At 36.4% G+C, this 27499-nt stretch overlaps 4 protein-coding genes across 4 annotated transcripts in view; 2 read left to right on the top strand and 2 right to left on the bottom strand.

Annotated features, from left to right (window-relative positions):
* The window catches only part of LOC139121581 (arrestin domain-containing protein 3-like), a 52203-nt gene extending 45895 nt beyond the window's left edge, over nucleotides 1-6308 (top strand). The window contains exon 9 of the mRNA XM_070686613.1: nucleotides 914-6308. Within this exon, the coding sequence (XP_070542714.1) occupies nucleotides 914-976 (63 nt within the window). The 3' untranslated portion in view covers nucleotides 977-6308. The remainder of the gene's footprint in view (nucleotides 1-913) is intronic.
* Nucleotides 6309-7695: 1387 nt separating this feature from the next.
* Nucleotides 7696-14814, bottom strand: LOC139121583 (U6 snRNA-associated Sm-like protein LSm6). The gene is made up of 4 exons (XM_070686615.1): nucleotides 14652-14814; nucleotides 11669-11843; nucleotides 10027-10140; nucleotides 7696-8866 (listed from the first exon to the last, which is right to left on the bottom strand). The coding sequence occupies exons 2-4, from the start codon at nucleotides 11757-11759 to the stop codon at nucleotides 8832-8834; spliced, it is 240 nt and encodes a 79-aa protein (XP_070542716.1). The 5' UTR covers nucleotides 11760-11843; nucleotides 14652-14814; the 3' UTR covers nucleotides 7696-8831.
* A 59-nt stretch (nucleotides 14815-14873) lies between these two features.
* LOC139121582 (cyclin-dependent kinases regulatory subunit-like) lies at nucleotides 14874-17918 on the top strand. The gene is made up of 3 exons (XM_070686614.1): nucleotides 14874-15361; nucleotides 16532-16659; nucleotides 16900-17918. Exons 1-3 carry the CDS (start codon nucleotides 15303-15305, stop codon nucleotides 16965-16967), a joined length of 255 nt encoding a protein of 84 aa, XP_070542715.1. The 5' UTR covers nucleotides 14874-15302; the 3' UTR covers nucleotides 16968-17918.
* Nucleotides 17919-22347: 4429 nt separating this feature from the next.
* On the bottom strand, nucleotides 22348-27019 carry LOC139121584 (ciliary microtubule associated protein 1A-like). The gene is made up of 4 exons (XM_070686616.1): nucleotides 26855-27019; nucleotides 26142-26252; nucleotides 25820-25933; nucleotides 22348-23103 (listed from the first exon to the last, which is right to left on the bottom strand). The coding sequence occupies exons 1-4, from the start codon at nucleotides 26898-26900 to the stop codon at nucleotides 22622-22624; spliced, it is 753 nt and encodes a 250-aa protein (XP_070542717.1). The 5' UTR covers nucleotides 26901-27019; the 3' UTR covers nucleotides 22348-22621.
* Nucleotides 27020-27499: the final 480 nt, after the last annotated feature.

Raw genomic sequence — 27499 nt, forward strand, 5'->3', positions numbered from 1 at the left:
GAGCTCACAGTGCTATTTCTGAGGGTTGTGACAATGTATCTGTTGAGAACAAGTCAAGAAAATGTGCTTTTACTGGTTGAGGAACTGCAAACGTTTTATTCAGACTAGTGAACTGAAATATTTCCACTCTAAGGAACCAGTAGGTTATACAACTCAGAATGGAAATGGTCATCCAGACAGAGTCACAGGATTGGTTGTTTGCGGTAGATTTGTCATTGAAAAGACCAGAGACAAGAAGCATTCTAATGAAATACAGTGCTGTAAATTTTGGAATATCAAGATACTGAGTTGACAGAGATGTAATTGGTACCTGAATGTTATGGCAAAGTTGTAGGCCAGTGTAGATGACTACAGCATTTCATTTAGCGCATTTGATATTACATACTATAGCCCAAACAAGGGACTATGTGCCAGAGGGTGGGTGACCATTTGCCTGACATCAGGAGGGCAAATGGTCTTCTGCCTCAAGGATATATGGTCCCTTGTTTGGGCTATAATGCTTTTACTACATGTCTCTCTTGTGTAGTTTTTCACTCCAAATTTTTTGCATTACATGTATTAAAATGACAATCATAGACTTTATTTCCATGTCAGACAAAAAAAACTAGAATGATTTTCATCATGAAACAGCACATTGGTATATTTAAATTACTGTTATGCGGTTTATGGATTTTATATGCATAAAAACATTTCCAATCAAAAACATGTAATTTGATCATTTCTAAATCCCGAAGCTGTCAAGTTGAAAATAGCCCTGGTACACTTTCAGTCAAATGACAACTATACAGTCTGCGATGTCATCAACAAATTTACTATTGAATCCTATGGAGCACATAGCGATAAATGTACAAGGCATGTAATAATAATACAATTTCAATTTGCTAATTTTTTATTCTTTTTATTGATTTCATAGGATGATCCAAATCAGATCTCTATACAAACACAAACAGAAGATAGTCGTGAGCAGGTTTCATGAGGCCAGCTTTAAAACCGTAGCGTTTCAGCTGACAAGGGACCAGATTCTGTGTACAGTAACCAGGGAGTGTTATATTACATAGAAGATTGTGTCTCAAGCCACAGCTTCGCCACCCATAACACCAAGCGTCATCATCATCACAAATGAAAAACAGAGTGCGATCTTTGCCAAGAATAAGTTACAGACCTGCCACGCCATCTACCCAACCTCCAGCACTAGAGGGCAGATCGTTGCTTTCCCAAAGTGACGCTGTCTATAGGTGACATACCAGTATGCAAACAGTAACATCATTATGTGGCTTACCTTTTCCATGTCTAGTTTTCTGTGGCACTAAGCACTTTGCCAGGCTTTTGTCATACACACCTCCAAACACCGGGTGTTGATCAATATTTTATCCATAAAATTTTGATATCTGTATAAGATAGAACATTTAGTCTTGCCTTTTTTTACAAAAAAAAGTAAACAGACAAAAAAGTCGCAAGAAGATAATTTGAAAGAAAAATTTTTTCAGGTTTAAACTGTGAAGTTGTTGTATTTACACGGACACTTGATATTAGCTATCAAGAACTTACATGAAAGAGTTTAAATATTAACTTATTTAATATTATAATCATTAACGTATTCTAACAACCAAAGTATATTTTAAGTGAGGTGACTTATCACACAGAGTCACCGTATTTTGAATCTTGCCAGCCAGAACGGAGGAGACATGGTGATTAATTTCGTTCTCAACCATGTTTCTTCTTTATTAGCCATTGTTTTATTCATAACTTTATTCTAAGATCAGTTAAATTCTTTGAAGAACCAAAATTGAAGGATGCTAATAGGAAAACTCTGAAAATTGAATTTCAGAAAAAATGTAAGTTCTCCAATATTGGTAATCTTGTGGACTATTGCAACTTGTATGTGATCTCTATATGGATAGAGTTGCTGGCCATGAACTTTCATTTTTGTCAGTTCTTTTATTTAGTTTTAGTATCGGGCATTTCTGAATATGCTGACAGAGAGGTTTATAAACCATACTTTTACCTGTTCAACCCCTGTAAATAGGTCCAGAATCACATTGATAAATAATGGGTTTGGGCCAAACCTCAGTGGTGAAAGGCTTGAAGCATGTGTTCTCAGATAAAACAGGTATGGAAAGCTATGACAAAATCTTCTATAACCAAAATATAATGGTTGTTAGGTAGGATTAAATCTACCAAATTGCAATCTTGGCATATAGTAAGATTATGTCACATTTTAAACTCATAATCTTTTCATGTACGATTTCATTGTTTATTTAAGAAGATAGTTTTGTTTTTCTTAAAATAAAAAGCCTATCCAAATGGTGCAACTTTATCCATGTAAACTTTCAACCCAATGCTCCCTGCTTTGCTATAAATCTGCATGACATCGTGGGTTACAGTTGGGATCAGGGGTCAATGGATAACCCCCATTGCCCAATCAGAACTCACAAAGGTTTTCAGCACCTTCTCTTGATGTACAACCATATGTTCTCTTAACAAAGTCAGCAGAGAAACTTGCACACATTTTGAGTTTTTGGTCCAAATTTAGTCTTCAAGCTCACCAGTTGACTCCAGGTTCTCATAAGTTTCTAAAACATTGTGTATGTCTTCTGTGTCTGTAAAAGTTTTGAAAAATTTTGATACATTTCCAAATAGCTCCCTCGTAATACTGGTTACTTTCAATACTTTTTTCAGTTTGATGTTTCTACGAGTGTACAAGATGCCAATGCTGGGAATGAAATATCTCACGTTGTCATAGGATTGTGACAACCCTTGTCTCTCATAACATTCTTCAGATTGTCATATTTTCACAATTGCATTCACCATGATTAATAACAATGAATATCAAGTTATAAGATTTGTAAGACTCTTTTTGAAAAACAAAAAACATATTCCTTACAAAATATAAGAAATTTATATTTACTAACAATAAGTGTCTTAAACTCAGTCGGACATTTGAGAGTCAAAGCAAATTACTCAAATTCACCTCTTTGAAGACTTCAGACAGGCAAGTACATAGCATTGTACAATATTTAATGAAAGACATTCACGGTGTCAGTTTGTTTGTCAGTGCTTGTGTACTACAACACTTATTTCAACTGAGAAATAAATTGAAAGGTTATACCAACAAAGAAGCTTTCATCAATCATCAATAAAACCAATATATTAGAGTCTGTCTTAAGGTAGTATGCGCCTCAAAAGTGAAAGAGTGAACTTTTACTCAAACATTCGTGAATGAAACTATCAACCATTCTGTTACCAAATCCACAATAAAAATTGGGGGTCACTGTGCAAAGTTTGGAACTAGCAAAACAAATTACCCAACATTTTGCGATATTTGAAATTCAAAATGGCCGCCATTCCTGTGTTAACTCTATGGGGAAAAAAATTAAATTTTGGAATTTTGAAAAAAGTAAGACGGTGAAAGTATTTCTTTCCGCAAGAGCTTTAAACTGAGCCACCACAAGTGGTAGATCAGAAAAGAATTGTAGAAATTTGAGAGTTTGATTGTCTGTCCCCGAGGTGCATTCTATCTTCAATATAGTTTTGCTGTGCATATATAAATCTTAGAATAACAGGTCTTACACAGCAGCATTATTAACTTGTTTCAGTTTGTCTTTGAACAATTTTCTGAGTTGAAAAGAGCTCCTGATATCTCTAACTTGCATGTTTCATTCATTTCTACTCAGTCACATCCAAAAGCTATGGCATTATCATTCATGTGGTTGTGATGTTCTTCACAATCACTCAGCCATAATCATGCTTGTATTTCAGATTTACATGATCTAAAAGGGATAATTTTCAGCTTATATTTTACATGTACAGAATATTTCTCACAGTCTTGGGTGTTTTATTCCAACATCTAGTCTAACTTGATCAGTGTTATACTCCGGGTGTTTTGCTACTACACAACAATTTACAGATGAAGTCATTTTCATACCAGTATAACATTTATATTGTACTTTAACATTTATTCACATTTTGAAAGTTTGCATGAGTACTGTACATTTCAGTCGTGTTTTGTTACTTCTGATGATAGCCAGGAGATCTGTCGTAATAAATTTCGTACTGTGTATCCTTCCATCAAGTACATTATGCTTGCCGTATTGTGTGTGCATTTAGTACATCTTGAACCCTACTCAGACATGACTGAAGCAATTTGACAATCTTCTGTAAGGAATACATGCATGTTAATCGTTTTGGAATATAATCCAATATGGCCGCTGGTAGCCATGTGTTTTTCCTAACCATTTTCAACTTCTCACAACCTTAAAATGGTAACTTATGAATTCACAATGTTTCCAATTTTAAAAGTCATTACCACAAATCAAAATAGTACATTTTTGTTTCCACAACATGTACTGTAATTTTAGATTGTTGAACATGTACTGAAATTTTAGATTGTTGTACTTGATTGTTTCCTTGAAACATGTCAGTGGTATTCAGTAGGAATCAGAACCATAGCCAGGTGTAACTGTCTGAAATTTTGCAAGAACAAGAATCTGAATTCATTTATTGTAATTGTTGCTGTACTGCAGTATTTAGGAGAGTACCAATCAGAGAATTAGCAATTTTATGTTAATCGTCATTATTTTTCTCTTGATAATGGTACTTTTTATGAAAATTTCCCGTTTATTCAGTATGTTTAAACTATTTATTAAAATCTTTGTAGTTAGAAGCTTTTTTAGTATGCATCATTTCTTTAATGTTCTTCTCATTTTTCTGTGCAATAGATAGCAAGTGCAAAGTCCAAAGTTGTTATTTATGTTTTTTATTTTGTCTCATGAGTACACTTTTTTAGTTAAATAACATTTTGTAACTTTATATATGTATGATTGTAGGGATACAATGTGTACAAATTTATATAGGTGTGTATGTATGTATGTGTGAATATGTATGTATGAGTGAGTGAATTTATTTATATTTGGATATATGTATTTCTTTATGTTTGATTTTTTAACCCGGTTGCCTCTTTGTTACTAATTAGATGAAAGCTTCACCAAACGGAAAGTTCAAAGAAGTTGTCCAGGTTTTCCATTTGCAAACTATTTATATGTAACTCTTTGTGCAATGTAGTGTAACATATACAGAGGGTTCTATTGGACTAGTAGTGATACACCCCTCACTCATTTCTTCAAGAAGTTTCAAGTTAAATGCCGCTGTCATCCTTCCCGTCAACCAAGTCATTACTGAATATTGAAAACAAAAAGTGAGGATAGAGTTCGCTATTTTTGTATTTAAAGGTATACTGTCACCTGTTCCAATTTCGCAACAGTTACCATGAAAAGAGGAAACCTAACCAATCACAGATTTTAAGCGGTTGGCCGCTTTTTAAAACAGCGCCCTCACATGGGCATTTTGAAGACCAAGGAACCCTTTGAGGTTACCATTGGGTCAAAGTTCAAATGGTTAACAATCTAACAGGGCATGGCAAACATTTTCATCCATTTCCTTTATGAAACATATGGATATTTTATTGATTGGCCATTCTATTTTACATCCTCAAAAGAGATTTTTACAATGCATGCTTCTCTTCATGTATGTACTCAAGTTGCCAGGTTGCAGTGTTCAAAGCAGTTAATAATTGTACTGGCAGCCTAGGAATAAGCCTTGTGCCATCCTTTATACAAAAATGTACTCAATATTCTGATATTGAAAGCAAACACAACTGTTTCAGAAATATTGTGGCTGCACTAAATTTAGCAAAAGCACAGCTGAACTTTAACATTTGCCAAGTGTGGTGTGGTTATCACCAGTTTGTATTGCAAACACAAAGTAGCAAATCTTTTACACATCTTGTCTTGGATGATTTGAAACAGAGCAAGTAAGTCCAACTCCTAAGTCACACCAGATATTGTTGGTTAGTGTTAAAATTTGTACCATCAAAGACCGAGTTCTTTTAGTGATGCATGATTGTAGACGTTGAAAGACCACATAGAGACCAATGGCAAGATCTAATTATACCAATATGTTCTTTATTTTCAGTGAAATCTGGTTGGTTTTCTAAACCTTTGTAATGTTTCTGTTATTTTGGGTGATACAAAACTTCTAATTAAAGTTGTGTATCAAATTTTAAGTGTGGAGTTGATGTCGTACTCTAGAGGCTATATTTCAACCCAGGCAGTGATCTTTTTTGTCTGAAGCATTAATTTTTGTACCAGGTGAAAATTGAATTTGTATTCAGAAAGTCATGTATTTCACAGTTGTCTTGGGCAGGCAGTAAGAGTCTTCAAAGATTTTGTACTGATCTTCAGACTGAAGATTAGTTCTTCAAAAATGTAATTTTTTCCAATAAAGTACAACTGTACATATTGTCATAAGAATTGGTGTTTGTTTTCCTTGTGTGAATTTTTCCCTCTTTATATACAGATACAACAATCCAAGTGCTGATTTACAAGAATTTCTCAGTACTGATTGACACTTCATCAGTTTGAAACATATGGTGGTTCTCTAAACATTTGTTTCATAGATTTCAGCATATTGTGGGCCATACGTTGAATGAATGGTATCTAGAATTGAGGTTGCTAGGCTTGAAATTGAATTTTTGAACAAAATCTTTTTTCTCTATCTATTATTTGCAAAAAGAGCATTGCGAGAAGAATGTGCACACTTTGATTAGAGTTAACAAAACAAAATCCGAGGTACTTCCCATTGGAGTACACTAATCAGTGTATAAATCACCATGTCATACGACAGAATTTTAAAATAATTTTAGTGAAATGTTAATGCACACTCTCACTTTTGAGCATGACACCAGTCTTTAACTTAAGAGATTGAAGCCAACAAAATGTCTGTTTTTTCATGGTTTTGGAAAGTAGGAGCTTACAAATTGTCCTTACAAGCATTTGTTGGCAAGTTTCAGCGATTGATATGTTCCAAGCACAATTTATAAGGTCAAGCATGGATGTCTCAAAAACAGCTGACAGGTACTTTTGCAACCAATTTTTTTCTTCTGAATAATGATAGTGTTTTCGTTCCTGTTTACTCACATACACATGAATACTTAGCATCCACCTACTATATGGATGTCCTCTGGACACAGGTTTTGAATGTTTCCCTGATGAGTGATGTAGACAGACTGATTTAATCCCCTGATAAGGTGAACACTGTGTAGGTGAATAGGCAATGTTATGGACTAAAATCTGTTGGATCAAGTAATGAGAGATTCCAATTAGCATGTTAAAGCAACAGTCATCAATCCCTGGTTCTCACATTACCGGTAATGGTTGTTGACACTAACTGTTTATGTGATTTTAGTCCTTTTCTCTCCTTTGAAAGTTTTACCATTAGTCAATTTGCTCAGAGATGAAGCTGATTGAAAACCTGCCCTTTCAGTATAAGGAAGAAGAGACTGTAATAGAAAATTTGAGGAACTTTGTTAGAAATATCAGAGACATCATAAAGATATCATCAAAAGGATGTGTTGATTTGGGGCTTTTTCCTGTGACTGTCTCTCTATTTCAGGCAATGAATACAGTAAATCTTCAGAAACACTGCGCAAGCATTACAAGCATTGTAAGAGTTGATGTTTCACCATGTAACATGGAAATTTCTACTGAATAATAAAATTGTTTAACTGACTCTGCTAGCTTCTTATAGTCATATTTTGAGCTTTATAGCAAGGCATCAAGGCCAATAGATGTACTTTACTAGACCAGGGCGGGTATGTTTTGACTCTCTCTAAGTCTCCAAATGTCGTCACCACACAAGTTTCAGAGACAAGACTTCCACAATTCCACATGTGGACTTTATTACAAAAGTTTGTGAAGAAATACATCATTTCTGAAAATATCTGGGCAGTGACTGCATCACAAGCTTGTTCAATATCCACAATTCCTGGACAACACCAAAATCAATTCACTTTCATTTTCTTTATCAAGTAGCAGGGTTTACCTGTTTTCTTTGCGTGGCAGTTGCCTGACAACCATTTGACTTAAAAAAATCCCATCTTCATGATCTAAACTTCAAAATGCACAAAATGTGATAACTGCCTGTCATCAGAGAGCCATGTGATGGTTCTGTTTACAATCGTCTCATAAAGCAAAACTGTCAAACATTGTTTTTGATGACAGTAAATGTTTAAAACTTCCACGCCTTTCAAACTACTTGTGATTTCATGTCTGTTTATTTAGTCAAATTTCTTAAATGAGCAAGCGCACGTTTCTTACAGTCACTCTGGCAATGAGACTGTGGGCAGATCTGATTAGATCAGATTTGTGATCAGATCTGTGGATCTAATCACAAATGACCTGCACACATAATGCATGATGCACCAACTGTATCATGCATGCACGCCTGATGACCTAGGTGCTTTGATGGAAAGTAGCTGTACATCTTGTTATTGGTTTGCACAAGTCTTCTTTTTGAAAACAAAACTTTGAAAAAACTGCACTTCTGAAAACAAAAGGGGTCTTTCTGACAGCTGTAACTGTAATGCAATATTATTCTGCATGGATTGTTTGTCAATGCAAATTCAAAAACTAGTCATAATTCACTTTCGCTACCTCATGTCAGGGAAAAGTTTAATGAAATACATGAACATACTTTTCCTGGACAACTGAATGCTACGGGCAGTAAAACTGTTATCATTATTTTTTACTATAAAATATGCAAAAAAGGAGAGAATAAATAAATCTCTTTTGACCTTCCCCTCCTATATTTCTGTGATAGTAGTAGGTCCCATCAGCTCACTGAAATCAATGGCAATGTACCAAAAACCTGATATGAAAAGGTAAAGCAGCTTTGAACTGACTAAAAATTTAGACATAAACAGAACAGAATTGTACACAAAACAATATTACAAAGAATTTGTTGTAAAAAGAAATGTCTAGGTTTCTACTGGACTGCTAGTATTTCCTCTTCTGAGTACTGATGTACAAAACTGTAACAAAAAAGATATGATGTGTTCATTTAAGTTGAGAACTATCAAAAGTCATATGAAAGTATTCATAAAGAAAGGGAAAATGCTGAAGTTTACTTCAGGGGATCCATAATAAAAAGCAAAGAGACTTTGTGACATGATACTAACACCTTATACATGCAAGTGTTCATCCTAGGATCTTTCCAATTTGGGAGTGGGAGGGGAAGGGGGGAAGAATGAGCAGACAACTTAATTGATAGTCCCCTTAGTGACAGGACCCACTTCACAAAATGCTGTTAATCTGAGATTTTAAAATAACTATCATGTTTCAAACACCCCTTTGATATTAGCTGTGTAGCAAATGGCTGATTGGTCTGGAGACAAAAACACCAGAAGATGCTGCATTTTGGCACAAAAAAAAACAGCTGTTGTCAACACACCTATAGAGTTCACCGTTTCCTTCCTTGTAAATTTCAATCTTTGGTTTTGATCATGCTTAATCTTATAAACACACACACACATACTATGTATGGTCATAGACCCAGGGCATGACATATAAATCTGCGAAATTTCCTTTCAAGTTCACTCTGAATAAAATACATTTAATACCTGTCATTCACTATGGTTTGTTTTTGATAAATTTTTCTTTCCTGCCAAAGAAATCTAAAGTTGAGAGAACTTAAACTTTCATATTTCAATAGTTCACATACATATTCAGAGTGAGACTTGATGATGGGCATTGAGGATGACTTACGACAACATGCGGACATTATAATACTGCCGGATGTGGAACCATAGACCCTTGAGAAAACTTTCTGGAGGATCAATGGTGGAGCTTGTTCACTCTGTGAGTCCATTTGACAATTGGGCATACTCTCAACTAAATTCAGTCTGGTAATTTGTGAACAATGCTGCATCCCCTTCAGAGAAAGATGATTAGGTCACAACACAGTGACAATTACTCCTGAAGTACAACATTTGAACTTGTGTTTGATTTGCAGGATTGGTAAACATACAGCACGGAATTGCAAGCTACCACCACCCTGTTTTCTACTTTATTTTATGAAATAAAATAAAGTAGAAAATAGCTTGGCGCTAGCTTGAAATTTTGTACTGTATGTTTACCAATCCTGCAAATCAAACAGGTTCAAATGTTGTACTTCATGCTATTTTCTGCTTACCATTATTTCCCCTGATAAACGCATCTCCATATTTGTTTTTCAGCTGTCCATTGACGTATTCTTCTGTTTGTTCAAGTGCAATGTTCATGTATCCATCTAGACATGCCAGAACCCCTTGAAGTCAAAATAACAAAGTGAAGACATCAGTATAGGTCGTGTCATGTTGGTGAATGTATGTGTACCATGACAAAACAGTCTATTTGTGTTTGTCTTCAGAGTCTATCAACATCACTGTGTTCCCAGTGGTTAGACATTGCTTCCAATAGGTGGTAGTACTGTAGAGTGGCTTATTAGTTTATAGAACATTTTTTTAACATTTTTCATTATCTGATCATTGAGAACTTGTCATTGCCAGGTCAAGGGTCTCCACAGAATAGCACTGCTGCCGATGGTGTTATACCAATTATTAAGTCACTGTTCATGCCTGAACCACTATAAAGATCTCACTGCGGTGCTCAGGTTTGCACACTCATGACACCAAAAGTGTGTGACATGGGCGCCAACTGAAACTTGGCTGTTCATACAAGATGGTCCTGCTAGTTGAATAAGTGCATTGTACACAAGTGATGCACCATCCAGGCTGTTCATTATGAATGTGCTGTGGTTGGATAGGTTGGAGGTGGACAGTGGACAGTGAGCACAACCAACCAGTATTCCTACCAAGTCAGCAACATCAAATCCCTTTAACTCCTTGCAGGTTCAGTAGGGATATCATATTATGGATTGAATACCATTAGCACAAGACCAAACCTAGTTGCAAGTAAACTTTCATAAATTAATCAGTGCCCTTTAAACAAATGCTGGGGAGAATCCTATAGGCAATATTTGATACGATTGCAATGCATTTTAAAAACAAAGTATGAAAACTACATGACAAAAATGGGCAAAGTGAGAATGTATGTATATTATCTTTAAATTAATACTGAATGGTTACACATGTGAGAGGATGATAGCTGAGTTGGTGTATCCAGTGCAATGCTTGCCAAGGGTACATTATTTGAAATGAGCAGATGATATTATTATAAAGTTGATAATTGGATGTCTGGAAGGGTAATGAGGATGAGCAATTTTTTTCCATCTTCTCATAACATATTTTCTGGAGTTCTCACAACTAAGATATGCACTTTTTCACAATTTCTGACTTCCAGTTATTTAAAGGGCCAGTAAATGTAACTTTTGCTGATTTTATCACCATTTTTTGTTTTTAATGACAATGACCATGTCTTGTTCTACTCCCAAAAGCATGTTGAGACACACATTATTCAGCTTGTCAACTCAGTGTGTAAATGTGTGAACTGCATTCTTATTGTTGACAAGTGAATTCTGGTCTGGACTTTAATTTAAATGTTAACAATAACAGTGCATTTTACACATATAGAAACTGTGTTGACAAGATAAATAGTTAGTGCTTCAACATGCTTACAATTGCCATGCAAAAAATTGTGAAAAATTTGTCCACAGTTACTACTCCTGGCCCTCTCTAACAGATGTTGCTGTGAAATGAGGTCCACATTCTTTTAACAGTTTTGACCAACCATTTGCCCAACCCTTTGAAGAATGCCATGGTCCATGCGACCATGTAATTTCAACCATAGACTTAAGTTCTTGGATGGATGTTTCAACAAAATATTTGTGCACCTACCTCTATAATCTACACCTGAATTCAGTTTCACAACAACAGGTCGACCAATAATTTGCTTGAGGAAATCGCTTGGAGTTTGCTTTCTGCTCATCTTGTTCCCATGCGGTGATCACGTTGTTCTCTAATAAAGCAATACTGGTTGTAATGCTGGGGTTTTTGCTTGGATAGTGATACCCTACAGAATAAAAGATTGGAAAGCAATGTTGAATTTGGATCAGGAGTAGGAATGTGGTGCGGGATTGATGAAAATATGCTTGCTTTAAAAGGATCACACTCATCGGAACTGCACTCGGTTGTATGTGACCTATACGACCAATGTAAACAATGTATCCAAGGTACAATGGTGATTGATGAATGTCAAAAATGTCAGTCAGAATCTTCATGGTAAAATTTACTGTAAATGTTGCAGCTATGATGATGAGGTGCATCTAGATATCATGCACGAAATACATTGTTTGTAAATAAGAAACTCACACAGGGCTAATCAAACTATTCTAAATTTCCACAAGACATTATTTTAATACATTAGCTATAGGTACCAGGAAGTAGGTTTGAACAAACCAACCAGTGAGATCTCAGAAGGCCTGGCTATTCAATGACAGCTATTTGTTAGCAAGCTATTAGCTGCGTGCCAGCTAACCAATGGCGACTTCTGACAAGGCCTGGCAAGTCAATTACTTACAAAGTTATGAGCCTGATTTTTATTTCTGCTTACACAGAAGACGTATTGAAAGGAGTTGAATAAATATTTAAAGTTGCATTCAGCTCTGAAGAGGGACTCTTTTTTGAGGCATGTGCAAGCTACTACTAACCAGCCTCCTTCCACTGGTGAAGGGATAGTGTACTAACCAAACAAATGTTTTAGTACAGAGACGTTTGCCCAGTGTACAAAATAAGAGTTTATTTATTGGTGTTAATTATCTTCTTCTTGTAAAAATTACATGAGAAGAAACATGCCATGCCTATAACCTAGAAAGTCTTTGTTTGAAAAGTTTCAAGTAGTAGCACGAGATAACAAAATTACAAAAAGTCTTCATTAAATGTCAGTGACCGTCTTTGTATTACCGTATCTTTTGTTCAGAGATGTAAAATGGTTTTGTCTTTTGTGGCAGAAGATAAACATTTTGTTTGTAACTTGTAAGAGACCTAGAATGGTGAATGTTTGTATGGAAGTAGGAAGAGACCAAACACAACAAATTTGGAAATGGAAAATGATAACCAGCCACAGGAATGAGATTGAAAAATGAGGAAACCAATGAACTAGGATGTAGAGGCTAAAATATTTAGCAAAAACTCACAACAGTATTACAAATCCATGAGAATGTGTTCCATTCGTAACAATTCAGGAAGGTGCTAAAAATGTGTAATGTTCATTTGCAGACAGCGATAATGATCAAAATTACATGTAGTCAACATCTCTGTGTTAAGGTCGAAATAAAGGTATTTTATTCACTGGCTTCAACTGCATGTATGAAAAGAATTAAAGACCCCTATAAGCCCTCGGGTCTATGACAGATATCAAGGAGAGTGAAGTTAAGTCACTCATCCCCATAAATCCAACATCAGTAGCAGTATCTAGAAATGGTAGAATGGGGGATATGTTGTAATGTGACGTCCAATATTTTCCTGGAGATAAGCAGCATGTGTGATCCTGGCTGAATGCATAGACCCTCCACGGTCTATGCTTAAAGGTATACTGTCACCTGTTCAAATTTTGCCGCAGTTACCATGGAAAGAGAAGATCTAACCCATCACAGATTTTAAGCGGGTGGCCGCTTTTAAAAACAGTGCCCTCACATGGGCATTTTGAATACCACGGAACGCCCCTTTGACCATATATGAGCATATTTAGATTACAGGTGACTGTATACCTTTAACCCTTTTCCTGCCAAGTCCATATTTCACCATCAGGTCAAGATGGTTAAAATTAATGAAACACAACATATTCCGTATGGTGTATTTTAGCATAATACTGTTCATTTGAAGGCTGTTGAAAACATAAATACTGTAAACTTGATTTTTTTGGACTAAAGATGCTGTAACAGACCAAGCCAAGTGGGTGAAAATACGTCATGTTTTGGCTCAATACCGCTTTTTACTGACTTGACTGATGGGGAAGTGATACTGTCTGGCAGGAAAAGGGTTAATGTGATAAACAATTGGTACAATATCTCATTGCACATCTGATGAATGTTCTTGTTCTTCTGTGAAATAAAAGTGGGTTGCACAAATTATAGAAGATACAAATTTATGTATGTGACATTTTTTAGTAACTCTAAAAAAATCTGGAAAAATACAGTTATCAAACTGTTTAAAATATTTGTGATGATAGAATGCATAATGCAAGCGCCTTATAATGTGTTATAGAGTCCAATCTAGGAGGTTGGAAGTCCAACTTAAAAATAGCTACTTTTGCAGCAAGGTAAGAGTTTACAAATTGGGCAGATCGTCCATGTAGCCGACACGAACACGAAGTGTCTGTTGCCGGCTACCGAAAACTATAAAAAATAGTAAAGAATGAGCTACAAAATCACTATCAGTTTTAAGTTGCAGGTAGAATAAGTCTGTGCCTTTGTATAAAATACTATAAAAATAGTAGAAAGTGAACAACCAGCTGAAAGTCAGTTGAGGAGACCTTGACTGCATATCATTTGCATCTCATTGTCGGCTACATGGACTGTGTGCCACAAATTTGATAGCTTGAAGCACGGTCCGTGCTTGAAGAAGCTGATAGCTAAAAGTTTAGCACCACTGAAGATATAGCTGAACATCCCCGTAAAGGCTGCTTTACGCGACCATGGAGGCAAGACAGCAGCTATGATCTTATCAGTCGCAGCTGCATAGGACAGCTGGCAAAATATCTTCAAACCGGCGACTTTGACAATCCAGCAATATTGAATCTCGCACCTTTTTATAATAATAGGACTTCATGAGTCGTTCACAGTTATTTTCTATTGCATTTAAACCCATGCTACTTTCTTACCTCAAGTCAGCTTGCGATTCAAGTGCAGCTTACACAGGAGAGACGAGTCGATAATGATTAATAGCTGACTGGCTTTTTTAACTTGCAATTTTGTTGGACATCAAGACCACGGACGACAACAGACAAGCATGACTCTATCATCAGACGAACAGACTCCAGAGCGCCCCCGGCGGACAAGTTGAAAAACTTAAACGCTGACGAACTGAACGCTGACGCATGTCTACACATGCGCAGATCAGCGACACTTTAAAAATCATTAGTTCACAACTGGCAGATTCCCGTCACACAAAATGAAAGTCATATGTATCTTTTCTAGTGTTATGAGATATACATGTTGAAACAGTGCTGCCAGGAGAAGTTTGTTTAATTTCTTTTTCGAAAATATACTGGACTGCCCAAATATTCCGAACGGTATATTTTGTTTTTAAAATACACAATAAGCCGATAACCAATGTCCATCGGGCTGCGGTACCACGTGATCATTTATAACCAATCGTTGATTGGTGGTAAATTTGAAAACTATTTAGAGTTCGCTTTGCCTGCATTCACACTCGCTTCAAGAACGTGGAACTGGAAGTGCTTCGTTCACAGCTGTACTCACTGCCGAAAGTTGGATTTTTTCGAAAATTTCTGTAGCTTCTTTAATCTAGAATGTCACAAAAGCAAATTTATTATTCTGACAAGTACTATGACGACAAATATGAGTACAGGTAAGTGCATTCATTCAGTTTCGTCTGTCGAAATGAAGCCATATGTATGTGTATCACGACAAGACATTGCAAGGTTTCTTTTTGTTCAGACATGAAACTTAGCCGAAGTTTCTGCATTTTCAACGTGTGTGTACTTCCTCTCTGAATTTGAAATGATGAAATTATGTACAAAACAAACCAAGAGGCAAATTACAGACGTTCATCTTCATTAGCAACCAGCTGTCCTAATATGTACAGGCTAAAAACAGTACATCCACTCCTGTTTTCGAGGTGACACAAATTTCAGGTCGGTGGTACGGTCGGTGGCCATGGTTTTATCACTGTCCGTCCACACATTTTTTTGTTTGAGCTTCATGTTTACTCTCTACAAGCCTTCGATTGCGATGACTTTTCATTCCAGAATTCTACAATCTCACATTTATGTCTTAAAAGTTTGTTGATAAAGTAACGTTTTTCGAATATGGTTTTGCTTTTTTTTTCCACGACAAGAGCAAAATGCATGAATCTGAATAGCTGTTGTTTGTGGCGTGTCAAGTTGAAGGACATAATTCATTCCTAGTCTCTAATATGCACACAATCGTCACGAATGCACTTCAGGACTTACAAAAACTTATTCATAGATAAAATTTCCGGTGGCTGTAAGTTAACTCATCCCATTCTGTGAAGCATTGTTTTTCCCTCTATAATATACAGTACAACCTGTCTAAACTGAATTGTTCAGGGACTGAGAAAATTGTTCGGTTTAGATAGGTGTTTGGTTTATACAAGTCCTTTTAACATAGAGTTCTATTGGAATGGAACTGGGAAAAGAGTTCAGTTTAGACAGGTTTCCAGTTCAGACAGGGTTCGGTTAATCTAGATATATATATATATATATATATATATATATATATATATATATATATATATATATATATATATATATATATATATATATATATATATATATATATATATATATATATATATATCACACGCCTGGAAATTTCATTTCAACATTTCAACATGGCAGGCCCCATTTGAGTTCTGCGACTTTGATAACATGGCTGTACACTGCAACAATTGTGGTTCATATATACTTTATATTTTATGAAAATCAAGAATATGCCAATTTTAAGGCTTTTATAAATGAATTTACATGTGGACTTAAAGATGTTTTATTCATTTTAGGCATGTTATGTTGCCAAAGGAAATTGCAAAATTGGTGCCGAAAACTCACTTGATGTCTGAAAATGAGTGGCGGAGCATAGGAGTTCAACAGAGTCAAGGATGGATACATTATATGATGCATGAACCAGGTATTTGCTAATGTTACGTTCAAATCTGTCTTTCTTTAGAAACTTGAACTATATGCCATAACATGAAATGTAGATCTGGCATTGTGTGCTGTATTGTACAACGCAAGGAAAATGAATTATAAAAATGTAACATCCATTCCTCATACATGTTGTATGGTGCAGCTCAATACTTTGTTTGGCTTTTTTTTATTTTTGTAGAAACTGTGAGTGAATCACATTTTTCTCTGTCTTTTTTTGCAGAGCCTCACATATTACTTTTCAGAAGACCAACAACAACTCCAAGAGATCAGGATACCATTATTCAATGATTCAAAGATTTCCCCTCCCAGTGATAAAAAAGCAAAGTGCAATGATGTTCAAGGACTCTACTAGTGTTACCTGCACTGAAAATGTCACCATTCCTGGAGCCACCAATGTCAATCACCAGAAACATTTTTTTTTATCACTGTGGATATGGCAAAATATTTATAGGACGCATGGGAAGACAAGCCTGCTATTGTTCTATCTCAGGAACTTGAAGAATATCTGTTTCCCAAGTCATGAGAATTCATGCTGTTTAAATATTTGCAGAATTCATGATTAAAACACACAAAGGATATTCTCCAAAGTTGTTTAATTTTATTCAATACATCTTGCATATGTAAATATCAGTATGTAGTAATTAAGTATACCAGTACAATACTGCTGGGATATGACAAAACTATAAAACGATGACAGCTGTGTCATCCTCAGAGAATGCAGTTTGTAAATTCATAGAGCAAGGTGATTTATAAAAAGATTTCACATTCTATGATGTCATCACAATAAAAATACCTTGGTAGAGATATTAGAGTTAACAGCTTTATCAGCAACTATGCCAATGAAGATTTAGAACTGAGTCAAAATCACAAAAAGACTCAAGTTTTAGTTTACGGTGTGTACAGCAATCAGCTCATTGCTTAGCCACTAGGATTGTAGGTAGTAGTAATGCTTTTCAATCAAGTTTTTCAATTCATTTTCCTGTCATCTTTTTTTTCCTGAAGTATACTATAAGTAACTGAATGCATTTTTATTTGTCCAGTTAGTAGTGAATATTAACAGTGATATTTTTGGGGTTACAAGTTTATTGCTGTTATATTTATAGCTGACCAGCTTGTGGGTTTTGTGTCTTATTTGTAAGTTACAGAACATACAAGACACTCCGGGGAGGGTAAAAAGTATTGTCTGTTCATAGATTTCTTTGAAATGATAAGGGTAATAAAATTGTTTAAAACGATAAAGATTTAATTTTTGTCTGTAATTTTCCTTACAAGTTTGATCTATGCTTAATTGTATGTACAGTGTATTTCAGTCATATGTGACGGCACCTGGAGTCCTATGGTTTTAATTTTGTAGTTTAGGGAAGAGCAAGTTAAAATGTGTTTGTGTCTCTTCCCAGGTTTCTTGCAAAACTAATGCAGCATTGCAGCTTTCTATTTTGTTGAGCTGATAAATCACATCATTGCTGACATGAAAACAAAACCTGGAATGTTTACATATTGGTATCCTACTGGGCAATTCCCCATCTCTAAAGCTAGTAAACAGCCAAAATATATCTGTATTTTCACCTACTTGGCATGGCATGCTACAGCAGGTTTTGTCAGTAAAAAAAATCTTTACTATAGCCGTGTTTCACAGATATTCAAACTTTCTAGTCTTTGTAATCAAAATGCAATGTGGGACATGTTATGCCTCACAGTTTTTCACCAACTTAACTTGATGGTGACATATGGACTTGGCAGGAAGAGGTTAACTGTGGCTAGCGGCAGGATCACAAAGATTAGTTTTATTCAGAAGTAAAATGCATCTTGTAAAGTGCTCTGTATTATTTTCATCGGGTCAGTAGCTGCATCTTTTGAAGATTTTTAAAATATTTTTGTTTTTTATATCAATTGCAGGTTCTCTTGTTCTTTTCCTCACAGCATGTTTAAACTGCCCTCTTATTAGCTCGTCAAAACAGTGTCTATCCTTGCAAATCACACTGTTATTGTTTACATTTGAATTCCAGTCCAGATCAGAATTCATTTTTCATCAATAACATTGCAGCTTACACATTTAATCCTTTTCCTGCCAGATTCATTTTTCACCATAACGTCAAATAATAAAAAACTAGTGAAACCAAACATGTCTTTTATTAACAAAAAAATGAACATATGAAGTTCCCCTTTGATACTGTTAACATGACACACCAAACCAAGATGGTGAAAATATTTGAGGTTTTGGCTCAATACTGTTTTTTAACTGATTTGGGATGGGAAGTGATACTCACTCAGTCTGGCAGAAAAAGGGTTCAAGGTTTAGTTAACAGGCTGAATAATGTATCTCAACAAATGGGGAGCAGCACAAGAAATTGTCGTTTACATTAAAAACAAATATAGTGAAAAAAATCAAGAGTTGCAGCTACTGGCTGTTAAAGCCCCAGTGCTGCTAACTTTTGATGATAATTTCACCATTTTTATTTTAAATGTGAACCATAATTCCTTGTTCTTCTCCCCAAAGAATGTTGATATACACAGTATCCAGCTTGTCAACTCAGCCCTTAATGTTGTAAACTGCATTGTTATTGTTGAAAACTGAATTCTGGTCCGGACTAGAATTCAAATGTAAACAATATTCATGCATTTTACACATATAGATGCTAAGTTGACAAGCTAAATAGTGGGTGTTCCAACATTCTTTTGGGAGTAGAATAAGAAGTTGCAATTGATTTATAAAATAAAAATAATGAAAAAACCATCGAAAGTTAGCAGCACTGGGGCTTTAAATGTTTCAAAAACAAATTTGGCAGCTGGTCTAGATTGACATACACAGGATGAGAAACAAAGGCTTTTCTTCTTTGACCTTAGCAGATTATTTCATCTTTGACATCCCTCAGTTGCTACATTGTAATGGGATGGCAAAAATGAAATAGAAGGATGTTGAATACTTCATATAAACAGATATTGTGTACATACCAGGCTATCCCTTATAGAAGAAATGCATGCTAGTGGATATTTTTTGATTTCAAAATACATGCTTCACAATATGCTTAATGCGTTTAAAAAAGAAATCTATTCAGAAAATTTTGAAAGTTTTCTGCCCTGTGTTTCAAAATTATGGTTACATAGAGGGCTCACTGCACTATGAAGAGATGAATGCCCCCCCCCCCCCCAACACTTCTGAAGACATTAGTAGTATTTATTACAAGATAACCCATCACTAACATAGTTTTTATAGAAATGAATTTGAAAAGGCAAGTTTAAAAAAAAGGTTTTCCCCTCAAAGTTTAATCAAAAACCTAAAGTTCGTCAAATTTGAAATTTCAATTGTAATTTCTTGAACTACCTGAATCAAATCATTTTCACAAATCCATGGTAGTATGTATAAAATTCTTTTGAACTTGTTTTTAGCAGAATAAAAATAATGTCCTTGATCAGTCCAGCTGAAACTGAAGTTTGAACCCTGTGATCATGTGAGGTGACTTCACGAATGCCCTGTGTAGATACGTATTGGCAAAATATTGTTGCCACGCTGCTGTAAGGCCATGAGATTTTTTCTCTTTACCAAGTCCTGTGCAGTTTCATGGGCATGACTAAAGTAGAAGTGGAGTTTTAGTAACGGCACTTCCATGCAAAAAAAAATTGACAGTTGTAGTTGATGTTTAGCTGCCATAAAGTTGCACCAGCAAGTTCAGAATGTGGCCATATGGTATGTGAATTACATCTTTACATATACCACTACAGGGAAGTTTAGGGAAGTACTTGTGGGAAAACATTTATCCAAGCAACATACCTTAGAATTAAATGTAATGAGTGTCACCATGTGTTCTCATTACTTCAGCAAATATCTGTCTATAAACCCAGTTTCTCATTTAGCATGCCTTGTGTACATTAATTATGGCGTTGACAGCTATATTTTTATCATGATTTTGGATGTAACTTTCACAGGATAATCTAAAATATCTGTAATGCAAAATATATAACCTTTTCAACTTCAATACCAATTGTACATCCTGAACAGAGAACAGCTGTCATGGGTTACCGCCGGGTTACCACCTAACTTATACTACATAGGTACTTTCCGATAGTGGCACTTCCAGTGCCACTAAGGTAGTACTGAGTGTGAAAATAATCCGAGTATAGTGGTACCTATGTCATCATCTTGATACCAGTGAACCTTTAAGGTAATATGCGCCTCGAAAGTGAAACATTTAAACTTTTGCTCAAACTTTTCTCAAGGAATATTTCAACCACTCTCTTTCAAAATAAAGATAAAAATTGGGGGTCACCATGGAGAGTTTGTTACTAGAGAAACAAATTACCCAAAATTTATAGATATTTGAAATTCAAAATGGCTGCTGTCCCTGTGTTAACTCTACGGAGAAATATATAAAATTTTATATTTTGAAAAACTAGGACATTGAAAAGTTTTCTTACGCCAAGAGCTTTAAAGTGAACCCCTGCAAGTGGTAGATAAAAAAGGATTAGCGAAAGTTAGAATCTGAATATTTGTCTCCGAAGCACATTTTACCTAAAAGCAGTGCAGTTGTCAAGGTATATACACTGCCCATCTGAATGGGTTTTAAACCTCAAAATCGATATTGCTGTCATATATTATTGTTCAGCCTCTCGGATTTTATTGTGTGCAGCATGGTGATGGCTGTTATGGCTCCACTGATATTTCCCTCCATGTCATAACCAAATAGCTATGCTGCTCAGAAACCATGCCATGCCAAATCTTTCATTGTGTAGTCCAATTAAAATTTAACTGAGTACACAACACTGCAGACATCAAAGTGTTCATACCATTGATACATTTTGTAGTCTCTAAAACGTTAACAGAGATCAACAACCTCACGAGGTTAAGCCATAACAGCCGTCACTCTGACTATCATAAAGCTACCTATTGTTTATTTCATACAATGAAATGAAATCTCATAACATTTGATTGGTATTGATTAAGTTCTGTTTATGGCTCATTTAATGCAGATTCACTTAAAATGTAAAACAGTGTCTACAAAATAATAGCTTTCTGAGGAATTTGGTTTGCTTGGTCAGGTAGGGGGTGGCTGAATAAACTGACTTCATAAGTCAAAGATTGTTCAATATTTACAAGGTTGGAAACAATTTACCACATCTGTCGTCAGTTGGTTTTTTTTTTGTGATTCTAACAATTATTTGAACAGTTTTAAATATAATATGGTGAAGAGTGCTGTTGAAATTAACCTGCCTGAAATGCTGACTGCTCATGCTATGTATGTGTTGAATTGCAAACCTCAACAAAAATTACAGTACTCTTAGGGACTAGGATCTTGGGAGGTGGGGGTGATCACAATTAGAATGTGAATATTTTTTTTACAATTGTGAATTTTTGAATTTTTTTTTCCAAGTGAGTCATGATGTGCTAATTTTTTTTCCAAGTAAACTGTCAAATTATCATTTTTTTGCGTTCTGATTTTTTTTTCATTTTGCAAACTAGTCTGAAGATTTGTTTCCCTAGTTTTTGGCTTTGAAATTTTTTTTGTTTTGTTTTTATCACCCCCTCCCAAGATCTAATGGCCCATTCCTTATTTCTCAAACTTGGCTTTATCCATTGCTGGAAACCAGCAACAGAAGATTATAGACTATATCCATATGTTTGATCCATGGAGCTGTTGGCTGAGTTTTTGTACTGAAATAAATGTTCACAATATTCATGTGATTCTTTTACTTCATGTAACTTTATTTGCTCAAATTATAAATATCACAACTAGCACCTTTCATACAGCAGATATACCATAGATATGTAGGTTTGACTCAATTGTCTTTACTACAATATGAATTAATTTATTGAAGCAAGAAGCAATGTAAATATTGATATTTTCACACATAAAAATTTAGGCAGTGTGTTGAAAATAGTTGTAAAACGTGCAGCAGACGTTAAGAGTCACTCACATGCAAAGGCAACGCCAATTTTTGTTGGTTTTTTAATCAGCAACTTCAACAATGAGTGGAGTGACGTATTCAGAGTGCCGGATGCCCATCGAAATGGACGGTACAAGTGGTTTGTTGACTGTGACTTTCTCTGGGCTGTGTTGGCCAGGGCCCGGTTTCTGGGTCCTGTCCCCGGGCATGTAGCTCCTTCCCAGCATGGAATACACGGGTTGTTTATTGGCGTTGGTATCGGGATGCACGGCGTGATAACCACATGGGCCCGGCGTCTTGGCGAGGTCTTCAAGGTAGCTGCCTGTCTGCGCACGCCTCGTCAGTGAGTGGCTCGGGTAAGATGTTTTGTTGGGAACTTTGGGTCCAATCAAAGGTGGCAATGTGTAACTGTTCGGTGCTGGGGCAGCATCGCGTTTCCTGTATCGCGTTCTGGCTCCCATCGAGTAACTTGACGCGTGCCGCTCTCCTTGTGGATGAACTTTTTCAGGGTGATATGCACGGGGACACGGAGTTTTGAAAGTAGCTGTAAATGTAATTCGGAAAATGACTTTATTAGTTTGCAAAAATTGTTTAAAATTCCTCACTATATGGATTGTATTATTTTTCCGGGGGTACTCTCAAAGAAAGGTTACGGGTATATGCTGCACGACTAGGTCACTTTTTCACGAAAAAATCCCCAAGCATAGGTTGATTTTTCAATCCGAAAAAAAAACTCTAAGCATTGGTTACGGTGGCCCAAAACTACCTGTTCTCCGCATTCAAAATCTGCGTCGCAATCAAATGTTTTTCTCTCACATATGTCTCTGCATTCAAAGTCTGCGTCGCAATCAAATGTTTTTCTCTCACATATGTCTCTGCATTCAAAGTCTGCGTCGCAATCAATTGTTTTTCTCTCACATATGTCTCCGCATTCAAAGTCTGCGTCGCAATCAAATGTTTTTCTCTCACATAAGCTTATGTCTCCGCATTCAAAGTCTGCGTCGCAATCAATTGTTTTTCTCTCACATATGTCTCCGCATTCAAAGTCTGCGTCGCAATCAAATGTTTTTCTCTCACATATGTCTCCGCATTCAAAGTCTGCGTCGCAATCAAATGTTTTTCTCTCACACGCCTCCGCATTCAAAGTCTGCGTCGCAATCAAATGTTTTTCTCTCACATATATCTCCGCATTCAAAGTCTGCGTCGCAATCAAATGTTTTTCTCTCACATATATCTCCGCATTCCAAGTCTGCGTCGCATTCAATTGTTTTTCTCTCACATATGTCTCCGAGCATGGAGGTAGTACTACCTCCATGCTCCGAGGTATGCCTCAGTGGCGATCTTACAGCGTTTGCATATGCAGAATCAGGGTCTAATATTGACCCATTTTAATCGGTTAGCGTCTCTTAAATTATACAGACCAAATACCAGTCAGGTTGTTGTAATTTATACCAAATTTTGGCGAATATTAACTATGAAAATCCCAGTAAACTGCAAGAATAACACAGAACAGAGGCGAACGGGCGTAGAGTCTCCACTGTAATCGTGCAGTGAACGTTATCGATCGATATCCTTTTGTCCGAAATTGATACATTGTTGTCTCGCTCACTCGCATGTAGTCCCCCCCCCCCCCCGTTCACAATGGCGCCAAACTACGCCGAGGTGCGCCAAAATGTGCCGAAACGTACGTAAAAGTATCACCAAAACTAAAAAAATTGTCGTCGATTTAATTTCAGTACAGGAAACCAACGGATACCTTCAATGTTGATATTTAAGTGTATAAGTCAATATATGGGTTATTGTGGAAATGTTTATGACGTGACCTCAACACACGAGCGCCCGGCCCGTCCAAACAAATTTTCGATCGATAATCTATTGAAAATAACTTGATACAATGTTCGTCGTTGTCAATAGCGACCGTCTGAGAGCGCTGTTCGATAGAAATTATGCTTCGCGGAATAACGTACACTGAGGCATACCTCGGAGACATATGTGAGAGAAAAACAATTGAATGCGACGCAGACTTGGAATGCGGAGACATATGTGAGAGAAAAACATATGATTGCGACGCAGACTTTGAATGCGGAGACATATGTGAGAGAAAAACAATTGATTGCGACGCAGACTTTGAATGCGGAGACATAAGCTTATGTGAGAGAAAAACATTTGATTGCGACGCAGACTTTGAATGCGGAGACATATGTGAGAGAAAAACAATTGATTGCGACGCAGACTTGAATGCAGAGACATATGTGAGAGAAAAACATTTGATTGCGACGCAGACTTTGAATGCGGAGAACAGGTAGTTTTGGGCCACCGTAATTGGTCGACATAAAACAAAAAGTCCATGCTATAGGAAAATCTTCACATGCAAAAGAATAAAGGTGAAAATTTTCCAAATTTGTCGAGAAAATCCCTAACGATGGGTCATATTTTTGGAATATAACTTGGGCGGCACACCCCATTATGAAAATATCAAGAGTACACCCCCCTGTAAAGATTGCCAATGCTTCGGCATGGGTATTCGCCGAGTATCGCGAACCGCAACCAACTGTGGTTTGCGCGTGTCATATAGGCCTGTATTGAACAATCATAGATACAATGCTCAGAACCTCCAAACGTTACTAGGAAACGGCTGATATCTGTCAAATTAAAGCTCCCGATGAATGTTGGAACGTTTTACTACAAATACCACTCCTGAACTCATTACTGAGCCTAAATGATTTCTTTCTGAACACAATATCGATCAGGCCGAAATGTTATTTTTGTTGTGTTACTTCCCCGTAACAACCAGTATGTCCTGAACGAAATGTGCTTTTCGTCAAGGAAACTTAAATTAGAGGCAATTGCAATTACATCATGTCTTGTAAAGCAAGCACTTCACAGGTCAGGGTTTCATTGTATATTTGCGCTACAGAATGTGTATTTTGAGGTTTAACCATCCTGTGAGTGACATTCACGGGCATAAACGTTCACAGCAAACGCTTCCATTTTTGTAGAATTCAGTATATATGTATGGACAATTGAACAAAAAAGATCGCAATTTGTCCCCTATAAAATCCTAAGCTTCGTTCACGGTGTCTGGTAGCCACTTTTAAAGCGGCAGCCCCAATTACTTGAAGTATTCCTTTATCAAGTTTTCCTTTAAAAGTCATGTCCAGTCAATGAGTTTGTTTAGATACAGACGTTGATAAAACCCTTTCCCTGTTTAACAAGATTCATAATACCGAAACGATAACTGAGGAAAGGTCTTTACTCACCGGGGTCTTTCTGTCTTCCAAGAATTGAATATGCCGGTGTTCCATCTTTACCTTTCCTTGAGACACGAGGATTGATATAATAGCCTGGTCCTGGGCTGCAGTCTTTCCGGAACACTGAAAATGACAAGTACCTAGAATTTAGAAACGCAACGACGATATTTTCTCCGTCTGCATCTTCAACACAGGACACCACAGATTCTCCCGGGCTATAGTGTTAACTACATGTATGTAATATTCCAGAACTTAGAAGGGAAGGCGTTTGTTCGGATAGGCTTCCCTTTTTTCTTCGATGTCGGTACACAAAGCTTGTTGTTATACTTACTTGAGTTCTCCAGACGTTGGCCAAATGAATAGGCCGGCTTCATGTGTTTCGTTGTGTCATGCTTGATATATCCAACGGACGAAGGGAGTGCGTAACGACCTGGTCCCGGACCTGTCGGAATATTAACGATAGCTTGTTAAAGTTCAAATTATCGTTCTAACAGGTTGAGTATGTAGACAAATATTACGCCCAACGAATGAAGTCAGATATAGCCAATACTTGGTTACGGTATCCCTTCATCAAAAAAGGAAACCGAGTCATCCAAGTCTGGATCACGCTTTATATTTTTCCTGCCCGAGTGACAATTTTTTCAAGTAGTTTTTTTTTCTTTTCCACACGTCACATAAACATATATGATATTCACTCAGATAATGTATTTCATGTTTTTTGTGTCCATTCATACCATTTGTTGATGACGCTATTGTGTTGCGTTGCTTTGTTTACAGAAAAAAGCATGACCGCTGACGTTATCGTCGAAGCATCATCATTTGACTCCCAAAAACAAGCCCAGTTTTAATTTGAAATATGTCTCCTGAGCAGGCAAATTGCATACAGCATGGATGGTCATCTGGTTCGGCTACATGTCTTTGTAAATCATGCGAGCGCGACGCAATGGAATGAACGAATGGCTCAAGGGAAGCCTGTCGATATAGTTAGAGAAATTTAAACTAGAATACAACATTTGTACATTTGCTCATCACAGTAAATTTTACCTCTTTCCCTAGCGGCAATTATGGGGTCCTTTGCGTCTTCGGCCATATTCCCGACAGATAATTAAATTGAAGAGATTTTACTGCGATCACTGGTCTGATGTACTAGTACGGCCACCTGCACCTCAAACAGTGTGTTGGCCGCTACGTCGAACACGATTGTTCGAAAGTTCTAGCGCGTCGTTTTAAATACGCGTTCTGTAACCATGGACGCCCTAAGTACACATAGCAACAATTTGCATTTATGTAAATACCACACGAGTTGTTATTTTTGTTGTTTGCAGTGTTTTACACCATCAAAACAACTGTTTATTCATGAGTGCCAGTCTTGAGGGACTCACTTGCATTGTTATGCAGATATTGGTCGATATCCTTTTCGATTTGGCAGTGAGGAATTGATCGCGCACTTTGATGTAGGCCTAGTTTGGGGAAATACAGTACTATTGCGAACAAGCCGGTGGTGCGAAGGTTTGTAGAACGATATCGCCTGGATATTTAATTAAATAGCTTTGTATCAAAACAGAACATTAATTTTTCATGTACGAGTAGGGCTTAAGGTGCATACATTTGTTTGTCAACTTCATCATAAATAGTTAGAATGCAAAGTTAGCTAGTGTTCTTTTAATTTACTTCTTGCAGTAAGCAAGT

The sequence above is a fragment of the Ptychodera flava genome, chromosome 21 (assembly GCF_041260155.1).
Source record: "Ptychodera flava strain L36383 chromosome 21, AS_Pfla_20210202, whole genome shotgun sequence".
In the NCBI taxonomy this organism is placed as follows: domain Eukaryota; kingdom Metazoa; phylum Hemichordata; class Enteropneusta; family Ptychoderidae; genus Ptychodera; species Ptychodera flava.